This window comes from Triturus cristatus, chromosome 12 (genome assembly GCF_964204655.1).
Source record: "Triturus cristatus chromosome 12, aTriCri1.1, whole genome shotgun sequence".
NCBI classification, from domain to species: domain Eukaryota; kingdom Metazoa; phylum Chordata; class Amphibia; order Caudata; family Salamandridae; genus Triturus; species Triturus cristatus.
The window spans coordinates 729853936-729875176 of NC_140595.1; the positions used below are offsets into that span (position 1 = coordinate 729853936).

The window sequence follows — 21241 nt, forward strand, 5'->3', positions numbered from 1 at the left end:
CTGAGATAGCCCCCTGAGGACGTAAAAATTGAAACTAAAATCAGCTCATTTCAGTTTTGGTTTCTGTGCAATGACGTCAGCGCGACGTGTGCACTGATTGTCATTGCACAGAAACCAAAGAGACAGCCTTGGGAGCTGTTGAAGCCCTTCCACAGTTCCCGAGGCCGTTTGGGGTGAAAAGGAAACCCCACTGGTGCCCGCAAGGGGTTAACAATGTGGCCCCTATAATGGTAGGGGTCCTGGGCCAGAGTCTATGCCTTAAAACTTCTCTTTTTTCGCTACCTGTTGGTTGTTTTCCCATAGTCACATAAAGTTTTATGATTAAGTAGGAGTTACCTGAATACGACATGAAATGATTTGTAGTTCTACTTCTGACATTTAAGTGACCATGCCACCTTACCTGGGAGTTAATTAAACGGAGAGTCGTCTTCGTTCCCACATCGTCTGCGTATCGGAGCACAGTGGCGCTGTTAAACCTCAAAACCGCATCATGGGCATCTGGAATGGTGGGGTGGGATTGAAAGGAAAGCAGGATGGTAAAAGGGGAGGCAAGATTAGGAATTATATGAATATAGCGCTTTTAGAATCACACTTGTAATATCCATGGGAGGGTAAAGAGTGTTCAAATTAGGGACCCATGATAGGTACTAGTAAACAATGATTACAGTGATATCAATAACCATGATAATAGTAATAATACATTTGTTATTATTATTATTATTATTATTATTATTGTTATCTTTTTATTGTGCTTCATACTGCAGTTCTGCAAATCACATACATAGGGAAGTATAGGTTTCCTATCTTGACGATATGTTGGTAGTCAATATTGTGGAGCTGATAAAAGAGCAGGTCAATCATAAATCTTCTATGTTGGGCTAGAACACCTTTTTCCCTTTTGGATGCGCTCTACTTTTGCATGGGATGGCTCTGTTCTTCATGGATTTGTTTTACCAGTGCCCCTATAAACAGGAGATCTGTTTATAATGTGCAATTGGAATATTAACTGCAGGAACAAGGGTGGTAAAGATACACATGCAGGAAATTCTTTGCATTTGACTCAGCAAGACAGAGGCATAAGACCAGGAGCACGCTCAGTGACTTTGTAATTAAAGCTAGATTGAGTTTTTGACTGCAAAATATTAGGCTACGTGCAGCTGTTGGCCCGGACCTGTTCTCACAATTGGGAGCATTCTTAGGAGATTCCAGTACTCAGCTGCACATCTTACCTATTTCCTTGCCCAGACTGGACCTCTGGATGGACCCAGCTGATGATACCACAGCACAATTCTTCAGGTGACCCAACTCTTCTGAGAGGTTTTGGACAGGAAGGTATTTTGCCCACTCCACTGTATCAAGTGGTCCTTGGTGTGACTGGAGTGTCTCCACACTTGCTCTTTCTCTTAGCATGCAAAGCAGCTCATGGCCAGTAGGTTGGGGCCTGTTACTTCCCCACCTGCGATCCCCCTGCAAAACATTGTACTTGTTCATAGCTCTGTAGTTGAGAAAGACCTTCTGCAAACGTTTGTTCAGTTGGTTGGATGACATCTTCTCGTCCCAAACTGCCCAGTGAGAGGACCTCCTGGGGGCATTGTGCAAGTAGCTGGGCCTTACTGGTTCATTTTGCGACCCTGACAAAACACTTGCTAGCGCATGGAAAAAATGAGATACTCCATGAGACCAGCCAACCCACCAACTAACAGCAGGTTGACTTCTCTTTTTCTCAGGAGCTGCAGGGTAGTGATGCTCGGGTGCAGAGGTCACATTTGAAAGGACATGAATAGGTCCACTGGCAGAAGCGACACTTATGTTGCCTCCAGATGTAGTTTGGATGTTGTTGCGGAGGATCTTCATTATGGGGATTGCCACAGGTTCGATGTGGTGCCGTTGGTGGACTTTCCTCATCACGCTATCCTGGAGCATGAGTCCAGTTTCCAAACACACCAAGTACAGGACAGCCAGGCACAAACAGGAGAAGGTGACACAGACGCATCCACGGCTGGCCCGCCGTGGAGCACTCATGAACCATCTTAGTAGATCCATTGCTGAACAAGATGCAAGTCAGAGGCCCTCGAGAAACCTGTAGACAAAAAAAGAAATTATTAGTAGTGGACCTCAGAGGCTCTGCCATTCAGTGCTTAGCCTGAAATAACTCAACTGTAAGAGACTACAAGAAGTCACCCAAGAGTAAGGAATCTAATGCACTCAAAACTATAATAAGGGACTTTTCCCTAACAGTAAGAAACCTCAAGGCTTACTCAGCAGGACTTATTTACCATCATAATCTACGATAGGTTGCAAACATGTACTAGGTCTATCTGGAGGTTAAATTAGAAGGAAGAGGCCTTTGTGACTGCATTCATCTTTTGCATGGGAGGAGCAGTTAGGCCTGGGGAAATGGTTTGGGGTTTTACTGATAGATGCATTTGATGTTGGTAGGTTTATAGGTCTGTAGAGGATACAGACTATGGATATGAGTAAGATCAGAGGTACAAGGTCTGGATAGCAGGGACCTCAATCACTCACGCAGGACTAAGATGTCGGGAGATCTTTTTCAAATTAAACATTTAGAAGGGTTTCTTCTTGAATGGAGAGGATCTCGAGTTATCACCCCAAGATACCACCAGTCAATGACATTACACAAAGTGATTGGGCCCCTCTACAGAATGTGATGAGGGGCACAAGTCTCCCATATCTCACAAGTTTTCATTGGCCTTGAGCTGATTGGGACCCCCTTTAAAGCTTGGGGGCCTCCTAAATGGTTGAGGTACCCCTGCACCACAGGGGATTCAGGAGCCAGAATTATGCCCCTGTCGCCAGGAGTCACTCTGAAGAGCAAATGTCTACTGTAGAGGTAAGGGACATCAAGATCTCATTATGTAGCATGAGGACTCTTGCCTCTCCCAAGCAGTCAGTGGCATTGATTGCTCACAAAACATGGGATGAAAATAATTACCATGTGTACGCACACACACACACCAGATACTTCATCAAAGGACTCAGTCAGTCATAAAGCTTTATTCGATAAGTTGCAAAAATGACCATAAAAGCACATATAAACTACATAACGTCACCATATAAAATAATTACAGGATACAATAATACAACTAGGCCATCCGAATAATTAAAACATCATACTTTTCCTTACTTGCATACATTTAAGAAGGTAGGTAGCAGTAAAAAAACAAATATCTACTTCATATATATTAAAAAGCAGTTTCATTGAATCGTGCACGGTACGTACACCATATTTTACAAAAATTGGTTTTAAAAAATGGTATTCGTAAATGATGGTACAGTTTACATATCAAAAGTAGATGTAAAGTGCTTTGTGCTGAGGTGCCATCGCAGGGGCAGGGACCAACAGGATGTGATTTAGAGGAGCGGAATGCTACCAGATTATGTACAATACCCAACCTTAATCTGGTCAGTACAAACCGGTGAGATGCTCTAGCTACATTACTGAGATAGATTTGATAGCCATCTCCATCCACAAATTTGTTATAAAATATACGAGTAACTAGTTGGCCAGTGCTTTCCTTCCGTTTCTCCCCCCAGTAGGTCATAAATATATTTTTCATCTCAGGTTTTGACAAAACTGAAGTAGCATAGCAATCCACAGTAATATCTATACCATAGATATCTCGGAAACTGGAGACAACATATTTTAGCCTCACACACACCAGATACTTCATCAAAGGACTCAAAACCTGGCTGCTCAATGAATCCCTCCCTAGCAGCAGGTTTACTAGCACCTAGATACCCTCACGGGTGACTAGCCATGCTTTATAAATCCTGATTGATTGATTGATTGACACAAGGCTGACTATGTAGCAGTGTTGAATACATATTTATTCACTGGCAAAAACAAAATCTAAAGGGACTTTATAGTAGTAAGTAACAAAACCCCTTAAATTCAACACTTATAGTTATCTCAAGTAACTATAACTTGTGCCCGGACATGCACAGTGTTCTCATCAATGATGTCATTTCAGATGTTGCAGTGATGTTATCAATGATATCGTAGAACATGCTATGAGAGATGTATTATGTGAGGTAATTAATAGTGCGTGGAGAGTGCACAAGTTATTGTTACTTTAGGACATGAATATGGTTCTGGGGAATAGGGTCCCCAGGGCTTCTACAAGGCTCATGAGGGGGCCATACTCACTCCTACCCTAATATTGAATGTGCCCCCAGGGCCCATGGTGCCGCTACAAGGCTTTGGTAGGGTAGACCCACGTCGCTAAAGTTAAAAGTAAACCAAACAATGCTTTTCCTATGCAAACATGGTCCTATATAACTATCCAGTAGAGACTACCACTAGGGTATTTAGATATATATATATATGTGATCAAGGCTTGCATAGGCCGAAACTCATCATGGCGGCACAGCACACAAAGCAATAAACACATTTTGCACGAATTAAGAAGAATCCGCTCCTGTTTTGGTTCTAAAAGCATTGAACCATGAGGAAAAAGAATTATATATATGCAGCTCCTTACTCACGTAACACACGGTAAATTAGGACCAGCACTCACGTTAGGTTAAATCCTCCTCGGATTTTATTGCGATAAACTTATTTCAAATAGGTTGAAATAACTTTATTGCAATAAAATCCGAAGGAGGATTTAACCTAACGTGAGTGCTGGTCCTAATTTACCGAGTGTTACGCGAGTAAGGAGCTGCAGTTTGAGAGGTTTTGCCACCGCTGGACCGAGCACCCACTCACAAGTGCAGATACCGAGGTAAAAGACACAGAGCTGGAATATATATATATATATTGATTTATACATATATATATATATATTTTTTTTTTTTATAAACTTCAACTCCATTATGTGTTATGCTTCAATAGCCAGTTCACATTAAAGCTCTTCTGACAGCGCGGGGACACACTGACAGTGTAACCAGGCGCTATACAAAATCAGAAATAAATAAATAAATAAATAAATAAAACTTTTGACAAAGTTGAATGATTTCTTGCCAAAGCTCCATCACAATTGATTGTTAGCTATTATTTGATTTGAAGCTGAAAGCCTCAAAGATCTTTGAACTGTATTTGGATTTAGTACAGCCTGAGTCCAGGAGAGCCCTTTATGTAAAGTTTACACTGGGAATAGTACTTTTTCTTGATCATGTGAAATATTGAGATACAACCAAGGACTATTCTGGCTTATGGACCTGAAATTTGGCAGATAAGAAACACTGAAACACTTTATGTTACCTTGCATAAAGATTCTGATGTTAAGTAAGCAGCTGTTTTAGCACTTGTTTCAGAAACATGACATAAGGCGCTTCAATGAGGCAATGACACTATGTCACCAGAGCTATTTATAAGTATTTTTCTGCCAGTGGTTTCTCAAACTGCTTCTGCCTGGAGACTCAAGAGATGTGATGCATTTTTCTGCTCTTTTATTAATAATCCAATTTTGCAAATGACAGAATATTATATACAATTAAATTTTACAATACTGTATTGTAAACATGAATATTATTTAGAAACATACAAAATTATATACTTACCCTCTCTATTCTGTCCCATGATATTTTGACAATGATGGTATTTTGACCATTATGTTAAGGTCAAGCAATATTTTGGAGATAATATTCAGGAGCCATACCTAAGAGAGAAAAGAGGTTATAAATCAGCAATACTGATAGATGCAAGCTAGACTATCCTTTAAAACTTACTAAATAGTGCCGGGCAAACGATGATTTACAAAAAACAGTCAAACGGTAAATTACGTTAAGATGTTCCATGTAATGCAGGACTTTGTAGGCAATATGAACCTGTGAAACTCCCATATTCCTCTAAACTGTTATTAGCCATAATGTTCTGGCAGGGATATAGCCAAGGCTAACAAACATAAAGTGTAATACAGCTAGTAGGCACTGCCCACGCTCCACATTTTGGGAAAATATCTGAACTAAGGCCTTCACATTTCCTTCTCCATTTCACTGTGAACACTGATAATTGAATTTTAGCCATGGAATTCTGCTTGAGTTCAACATGGGTAGTAGACCTAATAGAGGATGGGTTTTCCTAGGGGTCAAAAATTATGTTCTGCGGTGTGCACAAGGGCTGAACTGATGCCAGCTGGGTGGGAGTGGGGCTTTGGAGAAGGTATAAGATAGGCGTATTCAAAGTGAAGCATGTACATGGGGTGGACAGTGAACCACAGAGTTACTTTGAGGGTTTAATTCCATACTGCCCTCTAAATTAAATCTCTTGTCTCATAGATTTGACAATACTGTGTCATGGTTTATCTGAATCGCTATCCCTCTACCGCTCCTTGGAGTGAGCCTTTTCTGCTTGCTATTGCTACCTTGGGAGAGTCAAGTATAAAAATAAGTAACCTGATTATTGATTTGGAATTAAATGAAATTTCCCAATGGGAAATCAGAAAGTCTGGGATCAATCCCTGCTTCCCCACTTGATCAGACTGTGTGATCCTATGCAATTGTTTTATTCCAATTTGCCTCATCTTTCTTCATTATCACATAAAGGAACACTGTGAAATACATTGGTTCAGGACAAATCCTTCTCTTGTGTTTGATTTAAAAAAACGCGAAAGTTTTCCATGTATGATAACAAACCATGCGACCCAAAGGCAACCAATTTTCCTCTTAGTTCACGATTGGCATTGTTGTGAGGGTGAGAGGAAGCATTTACCTTCTATGTTCATTTTAAAACTAACACTTTTAGAAAATACTTTTCAAAGCACTAATATATGATGCACTAAGATGAAACGCTTCTACATTTTCATGAAATCTATTTTTGGGGGGATTTATGTAGAGAATTCATCAAATATTTACATGTTTGATGCAAGATGTCTTTAAAAATGAATGTGTTGGGTTCGTGGACCGCCAAGAGGGCTGAGTGCAGTGGCGGCTCGCAAAGGTAATGCTGTGGGGTTGTGAGGCGGGGTGGGGGCGGAGCTGGGTGGGGGGTAGTGGAGTCCGACATACGACGGCAGATATTTATTTATTTATTTACGTTCACCTGCCATAGTATATCAGACTCCACTATCCCCCCACCCAGCCCAGCCCCGCCCCGCCCCGCCTCACCACCCAAAGTGTTACCTTTGCGAGCCGCCACTGGCCGAGTGGATGTATTTCGCCATCACCAACTACAGACGACAAGCCAGATGCCTAAATTGGGCTAATTCTGGTACTGTGACGATCCCGCTGACTGCCACCAACTAGTGCTGTAGCAGAAAGTGATATCTCAAGGAAAAAGCTGGGGATGACATCGTATTGTTGCCTTCATGGTCAGAGGCAAAATGGCAGTGATCCGAGGTTAAGGATGCACAAGAGCAGACTCCCGAGGCCTCAGAAACACTGGTTGAGACACCGGCGTGGTGGTCGGAGTGGCAGGGATTGGACGGAGCATGGACGACTCAGCAGCGTGTCAGCACAGTGAGCATGGCAAGTTTGGCAGACGTGTCTTGGATGAGCTGTGGGGCCCCCGGAGACTGGCGGGGCAACTCACCGGGCTTTCCTTTGAGTGGAGGGGAAAGAGGTGGCCCTGGGAAGCTAAAGGAAGAGGAGCTGGGGATGCGGAGTGTGACGCTGGAGGCCCCGGACAGCACGGAGGGAGCATGCCTGACTTAAGCATGGTGGCTGCTCGGCCAGAGTTCTGCAGCGGCAAAAAGAAAGGGAAGTGCCGGAGTTGGGATGCCCTCGCCATGAGATGGTAGAGATCCCCTGATTAGCAGAGGGGATTGGGTGCCACCATGTGGCTATGTGGACTGTTCTGGGAGATAGTTGCCAACAGCTCCGTGTCTGGCCCTAAGATGGCAAAGCTGGAAGGCTTCCAGTGAGACTACGGGGAATTGTGTAGGGTGCTGGCAGCCTTCAAATTAACAAAGGAATTTTCTGCACTGAACCCACACAATCACCATGTTGGACGGTGGAGGACAGGAGAGTCCTCCCTGTGAATTTGGTGTTGCGCCCTGTTTGCCTGAGGAAGCAGTGAGGGAAGGCAATGAGGCATATCACTGACTAAGACCAAAGTGCCCTATTTCTGCTGAAGACATCTCGAGAGAGCAAAGCCCCAACTAGAGAGAGCATCTTTTGCTGGTGGCACTCCCCCAGAGTGGACTAAAAAGCATTGGGGTTTGATGAACAACTAGGCATTCACTGCAGTACTTCCTGCGGATTGACACCCATGTCACATGGACACATCTTGATGCCGCCAAGAAAGTCTCTACCACAATATAATAGGGTTTCGAGCTATTTCGCCAAAAACAGATGCAGATGAAAAGTCGGGGGTGCTGGGGACGGAGGAGGCCATAGCACTGACAAAGGACAACCTACTAACCTACCTACGAGAGTTCAAACGATAACTCAGGGAAGAACTCGAGACAGATCTGATGTCATTTCTGGATGCCTTCAAAACAGAATTGAATGGTTGGTTGAGCACCCTCTAACAGTATATCGTCTCAGTCAGCAAGAGAATAATGGAACTAGAACATAAGACAGACTGAAGGTAACGTACGCAGTGTGCAGAGGATCATATACAAGCTCTCAACACTCAGCTACAACCACCATATTGAAAATTAAAGATTTAGAAAACAAATTCCCATGTGACAATATCAGAATAAAGGACTTGGAGGAAGGAGTAGAGGGGGCCGACCTCAGGGTCTTTGTGGTGGGACTATTCAAGGAAATTCTCAGAGAAACACAGGTGAAAATCAAGGTGGAGAGAGTACATAGAGTAGGGAGGCTTTGACGGGAGACAAAATATGTCCATGTAATGTCTTGGTGAAAGTACTCTTGTTCAAGGAAAAAAAAACCCATCTTGCAGGCACCAAGAAAAAGAGTCAGAGTGTCATTTCAGGGTTCATCGTGCTCCTTATAGCAAGACTTCACTTAAGCCATGCTTGTGCGACGTCAGATGTTTCACCACAGTGGCGGAAAAACTTAACAAAGTGCGCATCAGCTATTGCTGGACATTCCCCTTCGGCCTAGCATTTGGATACCGCAACAAAGTCCAACATGTGTTGGTCCTGACGGATGCCCTGACTGTTAGACATGCCTCCCTCAGAGGGGCAGCAACCAGGAGCGGTGCTGGGCTCTTCGATGCAGGGACCTCTGGGATCCCAGGGAGAGGTTCTGTGGCTTTCCCAGAGACACAGAGGGGCCCACTGGAAACGTTATCAACCTAGAGATGAAGACAAGGCAAACCTGTTGCCCACTCTGAGCCTCATGCCTGAAGTGACTATGGTACCAGGGGGCATCTTGCTTTGAGTAATAACCAAGGTATTACAACTGTGGAAGTGCACTTGCCTAGCATAACAGTTAAGTGATGGTGGTGGTCCCTGGCGGTCACTGGCCTCATTTAATGTGTTCTTCTTTACACATGCTGGGACCTGGTTGTCCTGAGGTTTTTTGGTTTGAGGATCTTGTTTACTTTTTACTCAGGTGCCACTTGGTGCTCAGCCAGGCTGCATAGGAGAGGCAGACTATATCTTAACACACATGAGGGAGCAACATGGCAGCAAAAGGAGGTGATGAAGATGGAGGGCAGGGGGTTACGGGCAGGGTATGCACAAAGGAAGGAAAGCACCTTTGCAAGACTAGGGGGATGATTACAACTTTGTCCTGAAATGTGCAGGGACTTAATTCCCCATTTTAAACATCGCAAGAGCTGGAAATACTTATTAGACTCCCACTTTGAAGTAGTGGCCATACAAGAGACTCTTCTAAAAAGGTCAGAGAATCATAGGTTTAAACATAAGCTTTATCCCTAACATATCGTTCCTCATTATCAATTAAGCATAATGGGGTAGCATTGGTATTTCATTCTGTCTTAAAATTTCAGCCAGTGGGCTGCAAGACAGACAGGGAAGGTAGATGGGTAAGAGTAAAAGGATGTCTCAGAGGGAAACAGTGCACGTGTTTCAGTCTATGTTCCTAACACCAATCAGGTGACCTTTCGCCATTAGTTTTTGACGGTGTGTATATTAATGGGAGACTTTAATTTGACATAGCACTCCTGCGTAGATAGTATGCACCCACATAGATCTTCTACCGGTAGATTCCCGAAGAGTTTAAAGCTAGCAGTGCAGGACTTGGGACTGGTAGATGCATGGAGGTCTCTACACCAAAACTAAACTTTCTATTCGCACACCCATCACACATATTCGAAATTAGACTACACCATTCTTAGCAAATACCTTCTTTCCAAGCTCAGATCAGTGCCTATACATCATATTGTGATCTCCGACCAAGCACCGGTCTCGCTAAACTTAGAGTGGAATGTTTTCCGTATCCAAGACAGCGAGGTGGTACTTTCCTAACCCCTTAGTGAGGGATAGACTTCAGTGAGCTGAGCTCAGGAAAGCAATTTGAGAGTACTTTAAACCGAATTGCCCCAGTGAGACAAACCCCTCAAATAACTGGGACACATTTAAAGCAGTGCTAAAAGGCAAGTGTATATAACGTATTTCCCAACTTAATAAGCAGAGAACGCGTGATAGATTGCAACTAGAGGGAACATTTAAAAAGTGTGAATTGGCACACAGGGCATCTCCATCATTAGCTCTCAAATAGCAAATCACTATGCTGAAAGGGGAAGCTGAGCGCAATCTATACCAATAGACCTGAATACACACTGCTGAAATTAGAGCTGACCTCGTATGAGCATGGCAACAAGGTGGGGACACACTTTGTGAGACAATGAAAGGTGAAGCAAGAGAAAGAATATATAGGTGGAATAAGTGGGAGAGATGGAGAGCTGGTCGGCTCAGAGGAAGGAAAGGCAGAGGAGTTCAGGGCCTTTTATGAAAGCTTGTATACCGCGGACCAAGCAGATGTGACAGCACAACTCAGTTGTTCCACTCAATAGATCTTCCTCATGATTTGGCAACTCAGATTGAATAATGGGGTGAACCGATCACACAAGGTGAAGTGAACCAGGAAATACGGGGCCTGAAACTTCATAAATCACCGGGTCCGGATGGTCTGATGGTCCAATTTTCTAAAACATTTTTTTGCTGAATGGACCACCATTGGACTCTTCTCTTTAACCACATAGCAATGGAGCAAGCGGTCATGCACTCAATGTGCAAGGCCCTGGTATCAGTAATATCCAAACCCGGAAAGTATATTAAACTTTGCAGTTCATATAGACCAATAGCCCTCCTCAATCTAGATTCTAAGTTATACTCGAAAATCTTAGCCACGCAATTAGAAGATCTGATGCCAGACCTGATCCCCCTGAATCAATTGGGATTTATCAAGGGCAGGCAAATCCATGATAACATCAGGACAGTGCTCCACCTGATTGATAAATCCACTAAGAGGCACATTCTGGCAGTCCTATTGGGGCTTGATGCCGAGAAGGAGTTTGATCGATTGGACTGGGCCTTTATGTTTCATACATTGAAAAGATTTGGCTTTAGGATACCTTTATTGCAATGGTGTGAGCAAACTATGTGGAGCCCCAATCAATTGAGTGTAATGCAGGTATTTTAAGGTAGGTAGAGGGACCAGTCAGGGTTGCCCCTTCTCCCTGTTACTTTTCACCTTAACTATAGAACCCCTAGCTGTGAAAATACAAACTACACCAGAGATTATGGGCATCTTGTTCGGTAATGTAGAACATAAAATCTCTCTCTTTGCTGACAACCTCTTGCTCACCCTCACCGCACTGCAGACCTCATAAGAAGCCTTACAGATAGGGCTTGAACTTTTTAAGCAGGCTTTCGTATCAATCAATCAGGGGAATTGTAAGTGCGCTACTCACCGGTGAGGGTCTCAAGGTACTGAGGGGCGGAGGGGTCTACAGATCTGTTAGTTAGGTCTTGAGGGTCTTCCTAAAGGTGTCCAGGGAGGGGGCGCGCCTGATGGCTACCGGTAGCTCGTTCCAGGTTTTGACTGCAATGTGAGAGAAGGATCTTCCACCTGCTCTGGCTCTGTGGATGCGCGGGGTTTTGGCCAATGCGAGGTTGGAAGATCGTCGGTTTCTTTTGGGTACGTGGAAGTTGAGGTATTTGGGTCTGTTGTTGTGTAGGAATTTGTAGGCATGAATGAGGATCTTGAAGGTGACTCTTTTCTCCATGGGGAGCCAGTGGAGTCTTCGTAGGTGTTGGCTGTATTGTCTGAAGTTTGCGGAGTAGGGACTTGTTGATGCCGGCGTAGAGTGCGTTTCCATAGTCCAGTCCGCTGGTGATGAGTGCGTGGGTGACTGTCTTCCTTGATTTAGAGGGGATCCATGTGAAGGTCTTGCGGGGGATGCAGAGGGTGTTGAAGCAGCTGTAGGTGACGGTGTTGACCTGTCGGTTCATGGTGAGTGATGAGTCAAGTACGATGCCGGGGTTTTTGGCGTGGTCTGAGGGGGTAGGTGGGCTTCCGAGGGCAGTCGGCCACCAGGTGTTGTCCCATGCTGAAGGGGTGGTTCCGAGGACGTGGACTTCTTTCTTCTCTGCGTTGAGCTTCAGGCAGCTGTTGGTCATCCAGACTGCGACTTCTTGTATTCCTTTCTGGAAGTTGAGTTTGGAGGTGATGGGGTCTTTGGTGAGGGAGAGGATGAGCTGGGTGTCATCAGCGTAGGATACGATGTTGAGGCCGTGTTGTCGGACGATGGCTGCCAGGGCGGCCATGTAGATGTTGAAGAGGGTCAGGCTCAGTGATAACCCCTGTGGGCCTCCGCAGGTGATTTTGGTGGAGTTGGAGAGGAAGGGTGGCAGTTTGATCCTTTGGCTTCTTCCGGTGAGGAATGATCGGATCCAGTCCAGGGCTGTTCCTTGTATGCCTGCGTTGTGTAGTCTGGTGACTAGTGTGCGGTGGGAGACGGTGTTGAAGGCTGCTGATAGGTCGAGTAGGATGAGGGCTGCGGAGTGGCCTTGGTCCAGGAGGGTGCGGATGTCATCTGTGGCGGCGAGTAGGGCGATCTAGGTGCTGTGGTTGCTTCGGAATCCGGATTGGGATGGGTCGAGGACGGCGTTCTCTTCAATGAATCGTGTCAGTTCCCTGTTGACTGTTTTCTCTGCAACTTTGGCTGCAAAGGGGAGGAGCGAGATGGGCCGATAGTTCTTGAGGTCGGTGGGGTCAGCTGTGGGCTTCTTGAGCAGGGGTCTGACTTCTGCGCTTTTCCAGTCATCTGGGAAGGTGCCTGTTTTGAAGGTGGTGTTGATGGTGTGTTGTCGTTCGGGTGCGATGGTGGCCACGGCTCTGTGGTTGATGTGAGGGGGCAGAGTTCGGTGGGGGCCCTCGAGTGGATGCCTTTCATGGTTGAGGCGGTGTCTTCAGCCGTGATCGGTGTTCAGTTGGAGATGGTGGACTGGCTGGTGTCTATAGGGGGTAGGGGACTGTCTGTAGTGTCTGGTGGATGGTCGACAAAGTTGTTGTAGAGGTTTTTGATCTTGAGGTGGAAGTCGGTTCGAAGCTTGTCGCAGAGGTCTTGGGACGGGGTGATGTATTTAGCTTCACTGCGTGGGTTGGTGAATTCCTGAATGAGACTGAAAAGTTCCATGGAGTTGGTGGAGTTGGTGAGGATTTTGTTGTGGATGAAGTTCTTCTTGGTGGTTCTGATTTGGTTGTGGTAGTTCGTCATGGCGTCCTTGTAGGTGGTGTGATTTTTCGTTGTCTTGGTGTTTCTCCAGTTCTTCTCGAGCCATCTGCAGGTGCGCCTGGCTTCTTGGAGATTGGTGGTGAACCAGGCGGCTTCCCTGGGGCGCTGTTTGTCGGGGTTGCGTAGCGGGCGAGCTCGTCTGAGCTGTTGAAGATCCAGGTGTGGAGTTCTCTGGCTTCGACAATTGCATCGGATGCCCAGGTGTGGTTGTCTTGGTTGAGGGTGGAGTTAAGTTGCTTGTCTGTAACCTTGCTCCAGTTCCTTCGTGGTGGGCGTGGGGCTGGTTTGGGTGCCTTGGGTTTGTTGACGGCAAAGTGTACGCAGTGGTGGTCGGTCCATGGTGGTTGCATTGTGTGGCTGAAGTGAACACTGTTTCCTGCCGCGAAGATGGGTTCGAGGGTGTGTCCTGCTCTGTGGGTCATGTGTTGATGAGTTGTTTAAGTCCGATGCTGGCAAGGTTATCACGAAGGATGGTGACGTTGGGGTCGCTAGGGTTGAAAAGGTGGAAATTCAGGTCTCCAATGAGTATATAGTTCATTGAGGCGATGGCGTGAGGTGTGATGAAGTCGGTGATCATGGTGGTGTACAGGGCCGGACTGGCCGTAGCGGGCACCGGGCAATCCCCCGGTGCTGCACGGGTGGGGGCCGGTTTTGGGCCCCTGGGGGCCGATTTTGTTACAGGGCCGTTTTTGCAGCATAGCTGCAAAGTCGGCCCTGTAACAAAATCGGCCGAAAATTGACCCTGGCAAAGACCTCAGCGGCACACCCAAGCCCGGGGGGCCGTCCGAGAACTTTGCCGGGGCCGGTTTTGGTTCCCAGTCCGGCCATGGTGGCGAAGGGTGTCCGGGGGTCTGCAGACGAGGGTTCCTCGGAGTGTGGCATTGAGGCTGGTCTGGGTCTGGAAGTGCAGGTGTTTGGCAGGGGGGAAGGATTCGCTGGAGGTGGTGAGGCGGAGGGTGCTCTTGTGGGCGATGGCGAGGCCCCCTTCCGGGTGGTTGGGGCGGTCCTTCCTCTGGATCTTGTATCCATCCGGGATAGCGGTGTTGATGTCGGGGGCGGAGGATGCCTTGGTCCAGGTCTCCGTGAAGAAGGTGATGTCGGGCGAGAGAGAGTAGAGTGAGTTCCAGATTTCCATGGCGTGTTTGTGTATGGAGCGTACGTTGAGGAGGATGCATCTTAGGGTGTCGCTGCTGCTGGCATCGGTGGTGTTGGGGGCTGGGTTGGCTGTGAGGGTCTGGCAGCAGTGGAGGTGGGAGAACTGGCCGTGGGTCGTATTCGGTGAGGCCTGTTGACATTTCCTGAGTCTTCCGGGGTTGAGTGCGAGGAGGGTGGAGGTGTCGTAGCGATGGATGGTCAGAGATCCAGGGTTCCAGGCGCTGGCCGCAGTTGGGCTTGCCATTGGCGCGCGACCACGCAGCGGTCACCATTAATTAGGGGAGGGGGGCGGGACGCGAGAAAGGAGGCGGGAGCGGGGTCTGAGAGGGGGGAGGGGCCACAGGGGCAGCAGCAGTGGCGGGAAACCAGCAAAGAAAATAAGCTTGAAGTAAGCTTAATGTGAAGCTTAAAGTAGGCTGAAGTAAAAGTAAGCTTCAGTGAACTTAAAGTAATTTTAAGGGGGACCAGAGGAGTCCAATGAGGGCGAGAAGGGGACACCAGGCGGGTGGGGAACAGTAGTAGCACTGAGGCTGGAGTGCGGAAGGCTGGAGGCTGCAGGCATGAACCCTCATCAGGAGGAGGGCTGAACACTGCGACAAAACAAAGACTAGACTGCGGAGCTGTGGGGAAGAGAGTTAGCCCAGACCGGAGGTCAGGGTCTCACTCTGGCTGATATATAACATAATTTGGTATATCCTGACATTTGCAAACTACAGACTCAACTTTACCACACCAGCCTCTGAACAGTTTTACTTCCTACAGTTATGCACTGGGCATTAGCACCTGAGGTTAGAGAAGCGTGACAAGAAGCCTTACTCTCACTGAGCAATATATTAGGAAAGCGGGGTCCTCCAGATGCACCATTACGTTTTTATATAATCTCCTTCTCACTACGCAACACTCCCCAAGGAAACGGTATACCTCCTTTTGGGAAAATGTTCTGGGTACAGAAATGACAGAGGAAAAATAGAGGAGATTATGGGATGGCATCCCCAAATGTAATCATTCACTGGGCATGAGAGAAGCTCACTACAAGCTGCTCCACTGCTGGTACCTCTACCCGACAAAATAAAGAAAATCTTTCCGAGAACCTCCAACCTATGTTGGAGAGGATGCAGCTTGCTAGGGGATTTTCCTCATGTCTGGTGGGACTGCCCGACCGTTAGGACATTCTGAGCAGACATTCTAGCACAGATTAAAGAGGTATTGGGTTACCCAATTCCAGATACCCCAAGTTGTATTTTATTAGGGCTTCGAGATGACTCCCTGAAACATCAAACTAAACACAATAGGGCCATTATGTGGTTGTGTTTGTAGGCACCTAAGTTAGCGATAGCCACAGCGTGTAAAAAGACCCAGGCCCTCTCCCTGACACAATGGCATATGTGTTTATGTCACAACCTAACTATGGAAAGGGTGGCAGATATTTTAGGGCTGATTTTTTTATTTTTTTAATTGACCATGCATGGGGATCATTGGTAACATTTCTCTTTTGGGGCCTTCCTCTCACTGCCTGCTCTCTGAGGTCAAATGCACTACACTACATTTATTCCAATTTTAAAGTAACAATCTCTCCACAGCTGAAAAGATCTGTTAACAGTCACTGGCTGCTAGTCTAGAGATGCTACATTGAAAGTTGGCGTCTATAAAGCACCAATGTTCTGGCCATGTGCACCTGAATAGAGTTGATTTTATAGTTTTATTCAAGGGTATGGGGGGAGACAGTATTTCATTTTGAAACTAAGAGGTTCTATAATTTCTTCCTCGGAGGGAAAGTGTCCTGCTACTGTATGGTGTTACAAATATGAAAATATTTCTTGTTCTTTTCGGAACTGTAATGTACAATGGCATATTGTTGTATTTTGAAAGATAGTTACAAAGGAATGGGTATGTCCAAGTTTGTTGTCTCATCCTGATAAAACTTTAAATAAAACGTTTTTTTCCATAAAATTTTTTGTTACGTACAAAGTACAGGGTTGGCAGGGCCCCAAGCACACATTGTAAATACAGTTCACTGCAGTAAGTACCATATTTTTGGAACAACCTCATCAAACTGGCCTACCATACAATTGGCGTAACAACTGAAATGTAGCACAGATCATCACAAAATTCCCTCAAATGCAGATGACTAGATGTATATGTATTGACGACAGAGTTACTCATCTTAGATATTTTAGTAATTAGGGCAAAGTACCAGGCAAATTTATGGAGGGTCAGTTTGTGGCAGAGGGGGTAGGTCAATACCCCAATATGTCACCCAGCCACTTCAAATGTTCCTGTGCTTCTGCGGTCAGCCACTTGCCTGGTAGACAGCAATCTTGTCCCCCATACACCTGTCTATGGCCTTTGCCACCCACCCACTTTTGGTGGGGAGGTCACCTTCCATGCCTGGGCGATGTCCCTTTTGGCAAGTGTGAGGCCCAGAAACAGTAAGTGTTGTCTGTTGCTGTTCCTGCCAATCTCCTCTGTACTATGGAGCAAGAACAGCCTAGGATCAAGTGGGAGATTCCAGGACTAGACACCCTTGCCGGCAGTGGATTTTCTTCCAATATGGCTGTAGTGCCTCGCAACTCCAGACCGTATAAAAAAAGGTGCCCTCTGAGTGACCACACCTGAGATACACGGGAGACTGGATGACACCCATTCTCCACAGACGGGACCAAGTGAAATATGCTCGGTGAAGATATTTACACTGAATAAGGTGGTACCGTGTGGAGACAGCAGCGCCCTGGGGACTGGCAAGGGCATCAGTCAAATCATCGTCCGTCATGGTTGGCAGATCTGTCGCCCATCCCTCCCTGGTCTGATGAAGTGTGGTTCGGGTGTGGGTAGTTAAGGTCTAGTATATTTGTTTTATCTTGTGTGCCCCCAGGTCACCCATCAGTAGACAATCCTCCAGAGGGTGAAATTCTGGTAGTTCGTCCAATTGACGAACCAAGAGGGTCAGGGCATGTCTCAGCTGCAGGTATTTGTAAAACTGCGACTTACTGCTGCTTAAATGAAATACATTTGAGAATGAAAATGCATGTGTTCCTAAATTAAGTGGTGTAGGACACCTTATTTGCTCCTTTTCTTTTACTTGAGTTAATGTGTAAATAAATGGTTGCCCATTTATATGACATCTTTCAGAATGTTAGTGCTCTCTCAAGTAAACAACAGCTCAGTGCTGCTGTTCACTAGGTGGCCTTGTAAAGGTCAGGAGGGCCGCAAGTGCCTGCTGGGACATACTTTGAGTATAACTGTGCTAGAGTAACCCACTGAAAACTCATCCGCCGAGCAAAATCCAAGGTAATCAAATCTTTTGACACACTCAGCTAGATATCTCTCGATACATGTTGGTGATCATTAGGGCACGTCATCTTCATTTTTGATTTGATAATCACTAGCTTGGTTTGTGTATTACACTCAGCAAATGTTTGGTTCATAAAGTGGTATTAGGAAGCCATTTACCTATGCAACATTAGCTTTCAACTGTAAAATGATTTACTCAAGATCACAGATAAAAAGATTAAATAAGGTACAACCGCATGCAATCTACCCGAGTCGCTCAGTTCTGCATCTCTGACAGAGTAAACCTTTGCCAAATTATTACAGTGTAGTACTTCCAATAGTTTTACCATTGTGAGGAAGTTTTTCATTAATTGGGGTGTTTTAGTGTAGACCATCAGTATTAAAGTAATTATCTTGTTAGAGCCAGTCAAGGATTTAAGGAATTTAAACCCGAGCTCATTCCCTGGTAGCTATGGCTCAGAGGAGCCAGGTTAAACTTAACGAAAATGTGTAAAGCTTTTAGAAATACCAAAACAGTTAAAAAGTAAAAAAATAAACAGCACACAAAACAAATCCCACCGCTATTTATAAAGAGAGAGACAGTTTTAATAAGCAAAATGCCATCAAAATAACAAAATTCCAGTGAGGGGAGCCAGAGATATGGCTTTTTAAAAATGTAAGTGGAAAAAGCAAAAAGAAAAAGTAAAGCGTCAATGATAGTAAATGGTCACAGTAGCTGGGACCAAGGTGTAATTTCAGGTCCGCCACGATGGAGCGCAGGTCAGACACACCAAGTGGGTTGGTTCTAGTGAAAGATTTACAGTAAAAACAATCCAAAACATTTAAGTCCCACTCATCTGGAGGAAAAGTTTTCAAAAGTTTCCAAACTTTTTTCTGGGGTCCAACCAACCACAAGAGTATATTTCTAAGCCATCAAAGGGCTGAAGAGAGAATCAAAGTGTGTGAGGTGAAGGACAACAACAGAGACTAGTTCATGCCCAGTTGCTACTGGTCAGCTGTGCAATTAGGAAGAAGGCCTCTTGCATCTGGCTGTGTCCCAGTAGCTACATTGGAGTTCGCCAACTGATCCTTAAAGTTAACTTCTTTGTCCTGGGGGCACATGAGAGTAGGTACAGCCCTTCAGGCCTCCTCACAGGTCTCAAACAACTGGTGCAGTCCTTCGTCTGTTCTTCCCCAGGCCCAGAAAGTATTCTGAAGAGGGGCCTTGGGTGACACATGGAGGTGCCTTGGTATGCCACATTTATGCCTGGTCAATCCCTAACCAATGAGGTATATTTTCCTGAGGGCAACCCTACCTACTTTTTCGGTAGTTCATGTTTGCTTTAGGGCCAACAGACCCAAAATGCAATGTGTCTAGGCAAATCGAAGATGGCAAAAGTTATTAGCCGCATTTAATTTGGACTCAAATGGCTTGTGGTATGTATAGGAATGTATTATGGAAATCCCCAGTGTTCATACACAACTAACACTGAAAACCAGTTTGAAGTAGGCCCTGTGCCCACAACAAATCAGGTTAAGAAGTCTGGAAGTGAAAATGCAAGATCCTTCTGCAACCGCACAGTGGATACACAAAAAGTGCCCTGAACATTACCAGAGAGGACTACCAGAAATTCCTACCCTTAACAGAGAATATATTAAGGTTCCTAAAATATCCAGAATAAACACCTTTGAACATATTTTACTGTAGTTTAACACTGACTGAGATCGACCATATAAGAAAGTACTGCAAATACTGTTTTGATTTTATCATGGTCTTATATTTTTTAAATAAAAATGATTTGCCAAAGGAAGTTCACTATATTGATACTATTATAAATGTCCATTTTAAAGGCTGTTTTAAATGTCTGTATATATTATTATTGCGAAAGGATTTAAAAAAAAAAAGGAATACAACAAAAAATGTATTCACTGCATATGTGATACAAGCAAAAGGAAGGTCTTGGTATTTTGTTTGCTCCAATTTAAGGGCGCAAAGGTTTTACATGTGCCTCAGATGGACCTGCCATGAAGGATTTGATACTGTGTTGTCAACAGCAGGGCACAGCCTCCACCCTTCTGCTGAGCTCAAAGGAGAAAATACTATCCATTCGGGTCAACTTTTCGATCACACCTCATTCACACGTTATTCAGGCCAAGTGCAGGCTGGGAGAAGCCGGAGAATTAATGCAAATTAGCCTCCAGGAACTTCAGACAGAGAAAAGGTAACTTTAAAAAAAATTACTTTTCCTTCATATTTATTAAGAATCTGACTTTACTATTGAATTGGATTTTTAATAACTATTAAACTAGCTGTTTAATTCGTTTTCTATTTTGTACAGTATTAGTATTTTGTATTCTGATTTTCTACAGAGAACAGTTAGGCCTGCCAGAGTGAAAATAGTGTTTTGGTTGTGTTCACTGTAGTGATGTGCTAATATTAATTTTCTATATGTTGCCCTTCTAAATACCATGTACAAGGCCAATATAGAGGTGACTTACTAACATTTAAAGGGTGGGTGTATCTGCAGTCATTTAACTTTCCGTGCCCTGGATGCCGTTTTGACACCACGTAATATGACCTTATAGGAGAGTTAAATATGTCAATCAGGGAAAAGCAAATTTCTACATGTTTCAGGGATCAGAACACAGAGCAGGCATCAGACAACAATGCCCCAGTGAGAAGAGTCTAAAAAACAGAAACATTGGGCCAGCGTGTGAATGCACATGCCAGCCCCTCCACCAGTGCCATAAAAGTGTTTGGATGCGAAGGCCAGTATATTTGTGAAATATTGAAATGCAGGAGATAAAAACAACTTTTAAAGTCTCCTCATTAGTCATTCCCCAGCACAAACATACCTGCTGCTCTACTTTACAGACAAGCTGTGAGGCTTGGGAAGCTACACTGATAGATCGAGGGCAGATATATGGTGGAGGAAAGCAGCTCACCCAGGAAAGCGCCTGAAAACACATGCACTCTCACTGAGTGCTGAATGAAAATAAAAAGGTAGTTCTTTGAATGTGAGGAGTGGAAGGATACACGTCATCCAATCAAAAGGATGATAAAGATGATATGCTCCTGGGGAGGGAACATACTCACAAACAAGAAGTTAAGCCATTGAATATCAAGTAGGCAAATTAGAATGACAAGAAAGCCAACCAATGGTAAGTAATCAGAGGACTCTAAATCTACTGTAATCTTGGCATGGTCCAAAAGAGGTATTTCGACAACAGGCA

At 45.0% G+C, this 21241-nt stretch overlaps 1 protein-coding gene across 2 annotated transcripts in view; it reads right to left on the reverse strand.

Annotated features, from left to right (window-relative positions):
* LOC146782612 (beta-galactoside alpha-2,6-sialyltransferase 1-like) overlaps positions 1–21241 on the reverse strand; it is a 137810-nt gene that overhangs the window by 66250 nt on the left and 50319 nt on the right. For both annotated transcript variants that reach the window (XM_085637780.1, XM_085637781.1), the window contains exons 2-4: positions 5527–5624; positions 1230–2080; positions 401–498 (exon numbers count right to left, since the gene is read on the reverse strand). In XM_085637780.1, the coding sequence (XP_085493906.1) occupies positions 401–498; positions 1230–2043 (912 nt within the window). In that variant the 5' untranslated portion in view covers positions 2044–2080; positions 5527–5624. The remainder of the gene's footprint in view (positions 1–400; positions 499–1229; positions 2081–5526; positions 5625–21241) is intronic.